Source organism: Canis lupus, chromosome 26, assembly GCF_011100685.1.
Source record: "Canis lupus familiaris isolate Mischka breed German Shepherd chromosome 26, alternate assembly UU_Cfam_GSD_1.0, whole genome shotgun sequence".
In the NCBI taxonomy this organism is placed as follows: domain Eukaryota; kingdom Metazoa; phylum Chordata; class Mammalia; order Carnivora; family Canidae; genus Canis; species Canis lupus.
The window spans coordinates 27,463,636-27,477,527 of record NC_049247.1 but is presented as its reverse complement, the minus strand read 5'-3'; the positions used below and the strand labels follow the sequence as shown (position 1 = coordinate 27,477,527).

At 48.2% G+C, this 13,892-nt stretch overlaps 1 protein-coding gene, 1 pseudogene and 2 gene segments (V, D, J or C); all 4 read right to left on the bottom strand.

Annotated features, from left to right (window-relative positions):
- The window catches only part of LOC119869150 (immunoglobulin lambda-1 light chain-like), a 1,083,218-nt gene that overhangs the window by 247,002 nt on the left and 822,324 nt on the right, over positions 1–13,892 (bottom strand). The gene's annotated exons all lie outside the window — the stretch shown is intronic.
- The window catches only part of LOC119866215, a 743,285-nt gene that overhangs the window by 206,018 nt on the left and 523,375 nt on the right, over positions 1–13,892 (bottom strand).
- On the bottom strand, positions 4,470–8,291 carry LOC119877621 (the record flags this gene model as incomplete). The annotated part of the segment is given in 4 exon segments: positions 4,470–4,477; positions 4,737–4,831; positions 7,116–7,158; positions 8,012–8,291. Coding segments are annotated over 4 exon segments (426 nt in total), but the record flags the coding sequence as incomplete, so codon positions are not given.
- LOC119866114 lies at positions 11,452–12,748 on the bottom strand (annotated as a pseudogene).

Genomic DNA, 13,892 nt, shown 5'->3' with positions numbered 1-13,892 from the left:
ACCACGGACTTTCTTCAGAGAGTTGGAACAGATCATCTTAAGATTTGTAGGGAATCAGGAAAGATCCCGAATAGCCAGGGGAATATCAAGAAAGAAAACCATAGCTGGGGGCATAACAAGGCCAGATTTCAGGTTGTACTACACAACCGTGGCCATCAAGACAGTGTGGTAGTGGCACAAACACAGACCCATAGATCAATGGAATAGAATAGAGAATCCAGAAGTGGACCCTCAACTTTATGGTCAATTAATATTCGATAAAGGAGGAAAGACTATCCACTGGAAAAAAGACAGCCTCTTCAATATATGGTGCTGGGAAAATGGGACATTCTTATGTAGAAGAATGAAACTAGACCGCTCTCTTGCACCATACACAAAGATAAACTCAAAATGGATGAAAGAACTAAATGTGAGACAAGATTCCATCAAAATCCTAGAGGAGAAAACAGGCAACACCCTTTTTGAACTGGCCACAGTAACTTCTTGCAAGATATATCCATGAAGCCAAGAGAAACAAAAACAAAAATGAGTTATTGGGACTTCATCATGATAAGAAACCTCTGTGCAGCAAAAGAAATGGTCACCAAAACTAAAAGACAACCTACAGAATGGGAGAAGATAGTTATAAATGACCTATGAGATAAAGGGCTCGTATCCGAGATGTATAAAAAACTTATTAATCTCAGCAGCAAAGAACCAAACCATCCAATCATTAAGTGGGCAAAAGACATGAACAGAAATCTCACAGAGGAAGTCATAGACATGGCCAAGAAGCACATGAGAAAATGCTCAGCATCACTGGCCATCAGGGAAATACAAATCAAAACCACAATGAGATACCACCTCACTCCAGTGAGAATGGGGAAAATTAACAAGGCAGGAAACCACAAATGTTGGAGAGGATGTGGAGAAAGGGGAACCCTCTTGCACTGTTGGTGGGAATGGGAACTGGTGCAGCCACTCTGGAAAACTGTGTGGAGTCTCTTCAAAGAGTTAAAAATAGATGTGCCTAAGACCCATCAGTTGCACTGCTGGGGATTTACCCCAAATATACAGATGCAGTGAAACCCCGATGTTTATAGCAGCAATGTCCACAATAGCCAAAGTGTGGAAGGAGCCTCGGTGTCCATTGAAAGATGAATGGATAAAGAAGCTGTGGTCCACGTATACAATGCAATATTACTCAGCCATTAAAAATGACAAATACCCACCATTTGCTTCGACATGGATGGAACCGTAGGGTATTATGCTGAGTGAAATAAGTCAATTGGAGAAGGACAAACATTATATGGTCTCATTCATTCCGTGAATATATGAAATTGTGACAGGGAATAAAGGGAAAGGAGAGAAAATGAGTGAAAATATCAGTGAGGGTGTCAAAAGATGAGAGACACCTAACTCTGGGAAATGAACAAGGGATAGTGGAAGGGGAGGTGGCGGGGTTGGGGTGACTGTGTGATGGGCACTGAGCGGGGGGTACTTGGTGGGATGAGCACTGGGAGTTATACTATATAATTGAACTCCAAAAAAAAAAAATAAATGCATAAAGCTACAGAAAAACAGAAACAAAAAACAAAAAACAGAAAACAAAAAACAAACACACCCAGAGCTCATTTTCCCTATAATGCCCATCACTTGGTTACCTCATCTGCCAGCCACCTCCTTCTCTAGCAATTGTCAGTTTGTTTCCTATGATTAAGTGTCTCTTATGGTTTTTCCCCCTCTCTGATTTTGTTTTGTTGTATTTTCCCCTCCCTTCCCATAGGCTGCTCTGTTTTCTTTCTTAAATTCTACTTATGAGGAAAACCTCTGATAATTGTCTTCTCTGATTGACTTATATTGCATCCATGTTGTTGGAAATGGCAAGACTTTAGTTTTTGGATGGCTGAGTCATATTTTGTTATATATACATATACATATATATATATATCACATGTATTTTATATATATATAACATATATATATAAAGCATATATGGGTTTCATATACATATAAACCATATATATATATACCTCATCTTCTTTGTCCATTGAGCTATCGATAGACATCTGAGCTCTTTCCATATTTTGGGTTTTGTGGACATTGCTGCTATAAACATTGGGTGCAAAAAAAAAAAAACATTGGGTGCATGTGCCTCTTGGGATCACTGCATTGTATATTTGGGGTAAATGCATAGGAGTGCACTTGGTGAGTCATAGGGTAGTTCTATTCTTCACTTTTTGAGGAACATCCCTACTGTTTTCCAGAGTGGCTGTACTCCTTGCATTCTCACCAACAGTGTAAGAGAGTTCCCGTTTCTCTCCTTCCTCACCACATCTATCATTTCATGACTTGTTAATTTTAGCCATTCTGAGCAGTGTGAGGTGGTATCTCATTGTAGTTTTGATTTGTATTTCCCTGATGCTGAGGACGGTTGAACATCTTTTCAGGTATCTGTGAGCCATTTGTATGTCTTCTTTTGAGAAATATCAGTTCATGTCTTCTGCCCATTTCTTGATTGTATTATTTTCTCTTTGGGTGTTGAGTCTGATAAGTTCTTTATAGATCTTGGATACTAGCCCTTTATCTGATAAGACATTTGCCAATAAATACCGTTTTCCATTCTGTCGGGTGTCTTGGTTTTGTTGACTACTTCCTTTGCCATGCAGGAGCTTTATTATCTTGACAAAGTCTCAGTAGTTCATTTTTACCTTTGTTTCCCTTCCTTTGCAGATGTGTGTAGTCAAGAGGTTTCTGTGACTGAGTTTGAAGAGGTTGCTGGCTGTGTTCTCACTTAAGATTTCGATGGATTCCTGTCTTACATCCATTTTGAAACTATTTTTGTGTATGGTGTAAGAAAAAGGTCCAATTTCATTCTTCTTCATGTGTTTGTCCAATTTTCCTAATGCCATCTGTTGAAGAGACTGTCTATATTCCTTTGGATATTCTTTGCTGCTTTTTGAAGATTAGTTGGCCCTGAAGTTGAGTATTCACTTGTGGCTTCTTTTTTCTGTTCCATTAATCTATGTGTCTTTTTTTGTGCCAGGACCACACTATCTCGATGATTAAAGCTTTGTAGTACACTTTCAAGTCCAGAATTGTAATGCCAAGAGCTTTGGTTTTCTTTTTCAACAACCTTTGTCTACTCAGGGTCTTTTCTGTCTCCATGCAAATTTTAGGATTCTTTTTTCCAGCTCTGTGAAAGTGTTGATAGTATTTTGGTAGGTATTGCATTGAATGTGTAGATTTTTCTTGGCACCATAGGCATTGTAACATTATTTGTTCTTTCAATCCATGAGCATGGTCTGTTTTACCATTTATTTGTGTCTACCTCAATTTCTTTCATAAGCATTCTACAGTTTTCAGAGTAGTCCTTTACCTCATCGGTTAGATTTATTCTTAGGAATGTTATGGTTTTTTGTGCACTTGGAAATGGGATCAATTCTTAATTTCTCTTTTTTCTGTCTCATGGTTAGTGTATAGAAATGCCACTGATTTGTGTGCATTGATTTCATATCCTGTCACTTTGCTGAACTCCTACACGAGTTCTAGCAATTTTGGGGTGGAGTCTTCCTCTATGAAGGGTGAGAGTTTGACTTCTCCTTGCCACCTTGGAGGTCTTTTGTTTCTTTTTGTTGTCTGATTGCTGGGGAAAGACTTCTAGGACTCTGCTTAACAACAGTGGTGGGAATGGACATCCCTGTCATGTTCCTGACTTTGGGGACAAGCTCTCTGTTTTTCCCCATTGAGAATGATACACGTTGTAGGCTTTTTCTATATGGCTTTCATGATATTGAGGTATGTTCCCTCTATCCCTACACTGTGGAGAGTTTTAATCAAAAAAGAATGCTGTATTTTGTCATACAGAAAAAATGCTTTTTTTTGTAGTAATTGAGAGGATGATATAGTTCTTATACTTTCTTTAATTAATGTGCTGTATCACGATGATTGATTTGTGGATGTTGAACTAGCCTTACAGCCCAGGAATAAAGCCCACTTTCTCATGTGATTAATCCTTTTAATGTACTCCAGATCCTATTGGCTAGTGAGAAATTTCTTGGTGATAATGTGGCATCCCTGTTCACCAGCGATATTGGTCTTTATTTTTACTTTTTGGTGACGTCTTAGTCTAGATTTCAGATTAAGGTAATACTGGCCTCATAAAAAGTGTTTGGTAATTTTCCTTCTGTTTCCATTTTTTAAAACAGCTTCAGAAGGATAGGTATTAATTGGTCTTTAAATGTTTGGTAGAATTACCTGGGAGAGGAATCCTAGGTCCTTGGAGAAAGAGGGAGGGAGAGAGAGAGAGAGAGAGACAGAGAGAGACAGAGAGAGAGAGAGAGACAGAGAGAGAGAGAAGAGCAGAAAATGGTAGGTGCCAGGCAGCAGCAGTCCCTGCACCAGGTGAGGAAGCCTGCCCAGACTGACAGCAGAGGTGGGACAACCTCAACCAGAATGTTCCAGGTCCTGAAACTCTTCCTCTCACTCTGTCAGCTGTCTGTGGAGGGCGTTGTGTTGTGGTCAGGGGCCCACCTCAGGATCAGGGAGGTGCCACCCAGTCACTGTTCATTTCTGGAGAAATTCTATGGGGAGTATCCCCAGATTATCAATCTCTAGAGGACCCTTTCCACCATCCTTTAACCTGAAAATTCCTGGAATGATTATATAGGCCATAGAGATTCCCAGTGAAGAGCTTTCTAGTTCATCAGGGCAATAAGAAATTTGAAGAGGAAGTATTCCATTGGAGGTTGCTATGCTTTTGTGAGTAGGGAAAATGATTTTCTCTTCCAGATATGAAGGTATCCCTCTGATAGAAGCCAGGGTGGAAATCGGGGAAGCTTCTGGTTTTCCTTCTTAATACACTTCTCATTTGTCCTTTGAACCTAAGAAATTGCTGTACAACTCAATTTCAAAACAACATTTCAAAGAATCATGGAGAGAAATTTCATTTATGTAAAAGTTTCATTCAAGTCTTGGAAGAGGGCTTTCCCCTCAGAAGGACAGAAGTCCCCTGAATGCAAGCGTGGCCACCAATCAGGGTCACTCGGTCATGGGTGTGAGTCCATGTGGTCAGACCTGAACTAAGGGTCAGGGCTGCCTGGTGCAGGTGATGGGACCTGGGCACTGGGAGGAGAGAGGTGCATGAGGAAGTCCCCAGGTGGGCCCCCAGACGGTGTCTGAACTTCATCCACAGTTTCTGTAAAGCCCGAGGAGAGAAGGGCCTGGGGCGATGGGCGTTTCCCTCTCAGGATGCCCCAGGCAGCCCTTCATGATGTGGGGACCCCTCACCCAAGACCCAGATGTGACACAGCCCCTGGAGCTCATCCAGGCCACCTATATCCAGGAGAAGAAGGATTACTGCCACTGTGCTGTCTGAGACCACTGTTCCCCATCCTGAGTGACATGTGATGACCGCTGGGCCCACATGATGTATGACTTCCTAAATCTTATTGCCTTCTGTAAAAGTTGATATAGATTCTACACACAAAATAAGCACCAGCTTTGCAGGAAAGGTTTAGTCCTCCTCCCTGTTCAGAGATGTGAACATACAGGAGAGGACAGAGAACTTGCTAGAGTCTCCTCCCCTTCAGGGGTGGGGCGAGGACTAGGGAGGACACTTGATCCTGATGCTTGACCTGCAGCTGCTCAGAGGGCAGCCAAGAGTGAGAGCTAGACCACAGAGGAAGTTTTGTGTCCCACTGCCCATCCTTCTGTCACTTGCTTCACATTTGGGTGCTCCCACTGCCCTGCTAAGTGTCAAGGCCATAGTCCTACTACTCCAGGCCCGCAGTCTGCTCTTCCTCAGTGGAGTTGTGTCCCTGTGTTATGTCTTCATAATTGGGCTTCGACGTTTACTCATATCTGTAGGACGATTTGGTGGACAGGTTTGGCTTTGCTGCTCAAAGAGACATGTTCAAGGGCTAAGCTCATCCCCAGAGCAGGGGATCCTGGGCCTACCCAGGATGACGAAGACAAGGGAAGGTCAGTGTCAGGTGAGGGGAGCAAAGGGCCTGAAAGTGAGAAGAGGAGAGAGCCTGAGGGAGTCAGGGAGGCTCAGCCAGAAGTGACTGTCCAGCCTGAGGGAGGTGGCCAGGTGGACAAAGGTGATGACAGGGCCCTGACCCCATGGAGTCTGTTGGGAAGGACCGCTGGGCCCTGATGCCTCACACTGTGTCTCCCTGGGGTCCTGTCACCTGTGCTGGGAGCAGCTGGGGAACAGGATGAAGCTGCTCCGATTGTGCTTCTTGATGGAACAGGACTACAGGCTTCTCCAGAGCTATTCCACCTACCGATGCATGGCCCCCCTCCAGAATGCTCCACTTGCATCTGCATCTTGGGGAGCCTGCCTCCTCTGGAGACTGTCCTCACTGAGATTCACAGGGTGGGGGTCCAGACTCCATGGAAAGTCTCACTTCCTCTGCTTATCTCCTTAGGCTCTACTGGGCCCCCTGTGACATGGAGCTTAACTGTCATGCTCTGGTCACCTGAGCTTCATTCAGTTCATAACCAGTAATGATGTGGCAAATAATGGTTCAAGAATATTTTCTGTCGGGAGCCTGGGTGACTCAGTAACTGAGCATCCACCTTTGTCTCAGGTCGTGATCCCAGGATTCTGGTTCAAGTTCCACATTGGGCTCCCTGCTAGGAGCCTTTTCTCCCCTGCCTATGTCTCTGACACTTTCTCTGTGTGGCTCATGAAAAAGAAAATCTTTAAAAGAAAAAAAATAGAGTCTGTGTCCTGCTACATGAGTGTGTCCTGCGGTTGGGCGATGCCTCGGAATACTACCTGCAGGGCTATGGGGGCACCTAGTGTACCTGGTCTCCTTTCAGCTCCTCCTGGAATGAGTCAGGACAAGTGAGGGCGCTGGCTGGGGTGAGTTTTGCTGTCACGGGGGAACTGGTATCTCTACACACCAGGGACAGGCAGGGGTATGTATGGATACCAGGGGAATTCACCAGGGGAATGCCATGGGGCTCCCTGGGTTTGTGATAAAGTCATGACTGCACCACATACCAGTTCAGCAGGTCCGATAATGGACCAAAATTCCCCAAGGAAGCTGTAGTTCCACCCAGTGGCTGGGATGATCACTACCTCTGGGGTTTTCTGAAGGAAGGTGCTCCTGGGGTTCGTGGTGAGGAGAGTAGTTACAGACCCCCCTCTGAGCACAGGGTAGTGGCTGAAATGAGCAGGACAGAAGGATCCAGTGTTTCTCCTTCTGTGGCAGGAATGCACCTGGCTACATTGTCATCAAATATTTCTGTTTCCTCCACCTGTGTCATCCCATCAGCACCTAACCTCAGGTGTGTTCACAGGAGCAAACTTTCTATCTCAGTATCGACGTTGAGGATGACAAATCAGGTGAGGCAGAGATCAATATCCCTAGCAGAGAGAAGCGTGGCTTGTATCCTCAATGGGAGAAAGACCTTATGTGTGGATGTGTCAGACAGCTGCACATTATCAGGTGGAAGCAAGGACTCAATATTCCCCTTATTTGCAGGCTGTGGTTTGTGTGGATCTGAGTGGATCTTCTGTGGACAAGGAGGACTCAGTGGCTTCTTCTGTGTCACATTGACATGCTGAACTCATTTCATACCATTATTTTCTGTCCATATTTCTGGGTCAGGTGGGTGTAGAGAGATATTTTTGTGCAGGACGTGGGGTAGACCTGTGGCCACACCCATTGTGTGTCTCCTGTCGTTGCATATCTTGTGGCCATTCTGTAGGACGAGGGCACTGTCCCGATTCTCCCCCAATCACCATCAGGGTGGAAGTGACTCTCCAACTGTCTGTAACAACCTAGTGCTTGGTGAAAATTCACCACAGAGCTTGGCAAAAAGAGGACTTAAACCTCTATTTTTAGATTTACAGTCTAATGCTTTTATCAGCCATTTTACCTATGTTCATTAACCGATGATTATTCTCTACTAATCACAAAGCATCTGGTGTGTCTGGTCCTGCGAAGGGTGACACAGATGGGAGAAAGGGTTTGTGTGTCCTTTCCCCATCTGCCTGTGTCACTGTGAGCATCAGCACTGCTGTCCCATACCTGGCAGTAATAGTCAGCCTCGTCCTTGGCCAGGGCCCCGTTGATGGACAGGGTGGCCGTGTTCCCCGAGTTGGAGCCAGAGATTCGCTCAGGGATCCCTGTCGGCCTGTTGCTATCTCTATAGATAATCAGCACGGGTGCCTGGCCCGGCTTCTGCTGGTACCAGTCAACATTTCTACTTCCAATGCTGTCTCCACCACAGGTGATGCGGGCCGGCTGCCTCAGGGTCACAGTCACTGATGGCAGCTGAGTCAGCACATAGGAGGACACAGCACCTGCAGGAGAGAAAAGGAGAGGTGGGATCCCAGCTCTAGGTCTCAATTCAAAGAGAACTCCATGTGCCTGACCTCAGCCCCAACAAGTCTCTGAGATTCTGTTTCTACCTCCCCTCATCTCACCCCTGGTACCCTGGGTATAGCTGGTGGATGGAGTTTTTGAACAAAGGAGACAACATTAATTTTCCCTGGGTCACAGAGTGAGAGAGCAAGTGGTAAGACTTCACTCCTCCAGCCTTTTCATTTGGGTCCTACCCTCTCCAGGCACCCTGTTCTGGACTCAGGGTCAGTTTTGGGCTGGCCCCAGAACCTTGCTGATGCCCTGGAGTGACCAGGGCTCAGTACCTGTGCAGTAAGCCAGGAGGCTGAGGAGGAGGGGGATCCAGACCATGGTGGAAACACCCTGATTCTGCTCCCCAGGTCCCTGCCTGTGCAGAGGTTCCTCCTAGACCTCTCTTATCCCCTTTATGGATACACCTGCTGGTCATGCAAATCAGCCAGGGCTCAGGGGCTCCTCCTGAAGAGCTTGTGTTTTGATAGCAGGGCTCAGGCCTAAGGACAAGGACTTGGTTGGGAAGCCCTCGCAGACCCAACCTGAGACCCGGGGACTGTGCTTTAACCTCTGTGTCTAGTGGGGTCTGGTTTCTTCCCTTAGATTCTGTAGCCTTCGCACCTGGGAAATGTGAGGAGCCTGAGGGCCGTGCAGCGTCATGCCCCAGATCCCTGTTTGTGAGCATCAAGCCTCAACAAAATTCTCCTCTTGGTAGGGGCACACGGAGGTCTTGGGAGCCCTCTAGGTCTTCTAGCTTTCTGACTATGAGGGTAGTCCGTGGGTGGACATGGCTGCTGTGCCTTAGTGTCCCCAGGGTGAAGTAAGTGCCAGGGAGAGTTCTAGACCTTGAGCAAAGTCTGATAGTGACAGGAATGACAGCGGAAATGACAGCAGGAATGGGATGGCAGGAGATCCATGAAGTCCTGGAGCTGGGCTAGTGACAGAGGCAAATCTATGAGATCCCTGAGTCTGAGAGACACAGGTCAGAACTCACATCAGTGTCCAAGGTTATACTGCAGAAATCCTGCACCTTTCCCCTCAGTCTCTGGGCCCAGTGACTCAGCCCCCCTTCTGTTAGAACCCCTGATACCAGGCTCACCTCCTGTGCAGGTGGCTTTGCCAGGTCATCTCCTCTGCCCCCTGGTGGCCGCTCCGCACCAAAATCACCAAATTACCTAGATAACCAGGGAAGACCCTGGTCCAGGTGGAGATGGAGAGCCCACTGCTTACATCCTGGTTCCCTGCTCTTGCCCTGCTGACCCAGGGCAGAAATTACTCTTCTCTTCATGGATCCTGCCAGGCTCTAGACTAGGCAGGTGGGGATCGGATTCTCCTTGGACATTGCTATAGGCTCATCTGAGGAGGAGACAGCCCCGGGGGCCTCAGAGCACACATTTCTGGGGGGTTGGGCGAAATGGGTTGAGTGCAGGACTGGGTGCCTGGGGGACATAGGATGCAGAGACTGCCTCCAACTGGTGCAGACTCGGGGCTCTGGGGCCAAATAGGGTGGTGGTGGCTCTTGCTCCACATCCAGGGATCTGAGAACACTCAGTCAACATTCAGACAACTTTGGTCTGGGAGACATTCTGTCCTGGGGATCAGTGTGAAGGAGACAGAGGCCCTGCCTCATAGATTTATGCTGTGAGTGGGGGAGCAGGGTGGACACCCTTGCTCTGGTGACACAGCACACAGTCTCTACCAGCTTCTCTCCTATATTTATACAATATCCAGACCATTGCCACGTTGAGATCCCTCTGGGTCCTGATTGACCCTGTGGTTCAGCACTTGCACAAAGAAGAGTCTGTGTCTGGGGTCCTTTCTGTGGACATTGCCTCTTTTGAGGGAAAGAATGAGACTAGACAAATGGATCTGAGTGGATCTCCTGTGGACAAGGGGGACTCGGTGGCTTCTTATGTGTCACATTGAGAGACTGAACTGAATTCATATCATTGTTTTCTGTCCATATTTCAGGGTCAGGCGGGTGTAAAGAGATATTTTTGTGCAGGATGTGGGGTAGACCTGTGACCGCACCCATTCTGTGTCTCCTGTGGTGGCATATCTTTTGGACATTCTGTAGGATGAGGGCACTGTCCCCATCTGCCCCAAATTACCATCAGGGGGGATGTTACTCTCCAACTGTCAGAACCCAGAGCACCTGGTGTGTCTGGTCCTTTTCTCACTGTATAAAAATAGTTGAAATGATCTCATCTCCAGGGAGGTTGGACATGCACACTGGGGATTGGGGGAGAGAACCCGAGAGGTTGTGGGTATATCCAGGGGCCTTCTCTGTTCCCTGGGGACTGTGGTAGTGATGCCAGCCACTGCAGAATGGGTTCCTGGAGGAACCCATGAGACTCTGAGGTGGAGAAATGCCTGTGTAAAAAATCTGGAAGTAGAAGGGATATCAGCTAGGGCAGAAGGAGAGCAACCCACAGAGATGAGCCTTCAGATGAGGCCTCCTTCCTGCAGAGAGGTCTATCCCTGAGACGTCTCAGGACCTGAGAGCACGAGGCAGGACAGGGATCCAGGCATCAGAACATCATTCTTCTCAGGCTCTCTGAGAAGAGACAGATCGGGGGGCAGCAGATCTCAGGGCCAACAGCACTTCCCCACGAGTTGCAACCCTGTGAGCTGTCAGGGACTCTAGGCAGCAGTGGGGGGGGGCTTGTGAGTCCTGAAGAGCAGTGTGAGTGACCCCCGTGTCTATTGTCCCGATCTGTTCCATGCAGGTGGAGTGGTCTTCAATTATGGCCTAGGGCTTTAGCAGCTCAGCTGTTCTGGGAAATTTGGACACTGATCCTGGTCAGTTGTGTGAACAATGGCTCATAGCACTCGGAGAATGTAGAGATAATGTGCACTAGAGAAAAGGTTCCCCGTGTCTTTCCCCACCCAGGCCCTAGATACCCAGTTCATACCCAGGCCCAGAGACCAGGGCAACCGAGTCTGTCAGCACAAATGCCCCATTGTCCGTCCCTGTGCAGAGCTCCTGGTAAGCGGGGCGGGGGTGTTGGAGGCCTGGGAACTCCACATATGAGGGCCTGGGTCAGATTGCTCCCTGCTTGTCCATGGGCCTCCTGTCGCCGGAGGAGTGGATGACTCAGATGGAGAAGGGGATTTGTCTCACTTCCCCACTGCCTGTGTCACTGTGAGCATTTCCACTGCTGTCATAGGACTGGCAGTAATAGTCAGCCTTGTCCTCGGCCCGGGCCCCACTGATGGTCAGGGTGGCCATATGCCCGATTTGGAGCCAGAGAACCAGTCAGGGATCCCAGAAGCCCGCTCATTATTTTTATTGATTAGGAGCACAGGGGCTTGGCTTGGCTTATGCTGGTACCAATATGCATATCTTTTCCCTTAGACATCTCCGGAGCAGGTGATTGTTGCCATCTGTCCAGGGCCACCAACACGGAGGGAGGCTGATTCAGCCCAGTGGAGGTCATGGAGCCTGAAATACAGGAGAGGAGGGCTTGGTGTGAGGCCCAGGGGCTTATTGTAGGGACCCAATAGTGAGGTTTTGCTGAGGCTGAGCTCAGGGTTCAGGTCAGACCCATCTCCATCGTGTGGGGGCCGAGGGGCTGGGCAGGCCCAGGGACAGTACCTGTGCAGAGGGTGAGGATGGGGAGCAGGAAAGGGGTCCAGGCCATGGTGGGCGTGCCCAGAGCTCTGCTTCCTGAGACCCAGTGCAGGGCAGGCTCACCCAGGCTTCTTTTATTCCCTCCAGGCACAAGAGGCAGTGATCCTTAGTAGTTATGCAAATGTAATCCTCCGTGGGGCTCTAACTGGGTTAGCCACTTCAGAGGCAGAACAGGTGACTGAGGAGGATAGCAGAATCCCCAGCTGCCTCCAGGAAGCTTTCTGGTCCGAAAGGCACCTTTGAGGGACACTTAGGTGGCTGAATTGGTTAAACGTCTGCCTTCTGGTAGGGTCTTGTCTCAGGGTCTTGGGCTCAAGTCCTGCATTGGTCTCCCTGCTTAACAGGGTCTTCTCCCTCTCCCTCTGTCCTTCCCCCTACTTGTTCTCTCTCTGAAATAAATAAATCTTTTTCTTAAAAAAAATGAAAAGCACCCGTTGGTTTCCAATTTCTGGCATCACAGTCAAATTCCTGGAATCTGACCTTATGACTGTTGGAAACGACATTGCTTGAGTGCTGTGCTGGGCTATCTCTGGGCCCTGCAGAGGTCTGTCCGTGGGGTGATGTGGGTCAGCTGAGAGATGCAGAAAACCCCTGATTCAGGGAAATGGGGGTCCCGTGGCCTCAATACCCTCCTCCTCCTGCCTCTCACGTCCCCTATGCGTCCCCCACAGTCCTTGTGGAACCAAGCTTAGCCTGTCATTTCAATGGGAAACCCTCTGCTTCTGAGGTTCCTTCATCTCAGCTACTGGGGAGTTTTGTGTTCACCAACCCCCAGATGTTGGAGATTCCTCCCAAGTCTAACCTGTAGACACGTGCTGCTTTCATCCCTATAGCAGCTGTAATACCACAAGAGACCAGAATTTGGCCATCCTAATTTTTTCATCAGTGTTTCATGTAAACAAGGGAAGGGCATGAAGACCTACTGAGAGCAATCTTTAGACTTCCTGGTCTTTGTGTGGGTCCCCAAGGTCACACATTCCCACAGGTGTGAGCTCTGGGGTTGAGACAATGTCCCTGCAGGGATCAGATCCTGTCACTGCACAAGGACCGCCCAGTGACAGGGCTGTGGCCTGAGCTAGGAGAACCCACCTCACTCTGGAGACATTCTCACAGGGAGGCTGCTGACACCCCTTCCAGGGACCAAGGTCTCCCTGTTCCCAGCTCTTTCTCCCTCGGCTGTTCCTGAGCAAGCAGCTGCAGCTCAGGGTCAGTGTTAGCCTGGAAGAGGGATGAGGAGGCTGACAGCGAGTCATCGGGGTGTCTGGATGTTCCCAGTACAGAGGTTAAGTGCCCGGGATCACTCGTGGACGGTGGGAGGACCTGATTTCCTCCTCCTGTGTCAGGACTCCCATCTGTACTCTGGATGAAGCTGTATCTCTCAGAATATGGTCTGCAGCCTGAGGAGAGAGGAAAGATCATCCCAACAATCTCTAAGGACTGATCCTGACCCCAGCCTCTGTCCTGCTGCTCATGATGCAGCTCTGCTGTCCCCTGCTGGTGGAGGAGGACCCTGAGCAGGAGCTTCCCTCCTGCTGGTCACCCCACAGCCCCTGTCCTATGAGAAGAGATGGGTGCCAGGGTTTCCAACCTCCCACAGGCAACAGCCCCACTGCTGTGCCCAGCCCAGCACAGACAGGTCGTATACATGCTGCAGGTATTTCAAGGCATTATGGTCTGAGAATATGCAGGGGACAATCCCAATCTTTTGGTATCGGTTCAGACCCGATTTATGACCCAGTATGTGGTCTATTCTGGAGAAAGTTCCATGCGCACTTGAGAAGAATGTGTATTCAGTTGAGTTTGGATATAAAGTTCTGTAGATATCTGTGAAATCCATCTGGTCCAATGTATCATTTAAAGCTATCGTTTCTTTGGAGATGTTGTGCTTAGAAGACCTATAGAGT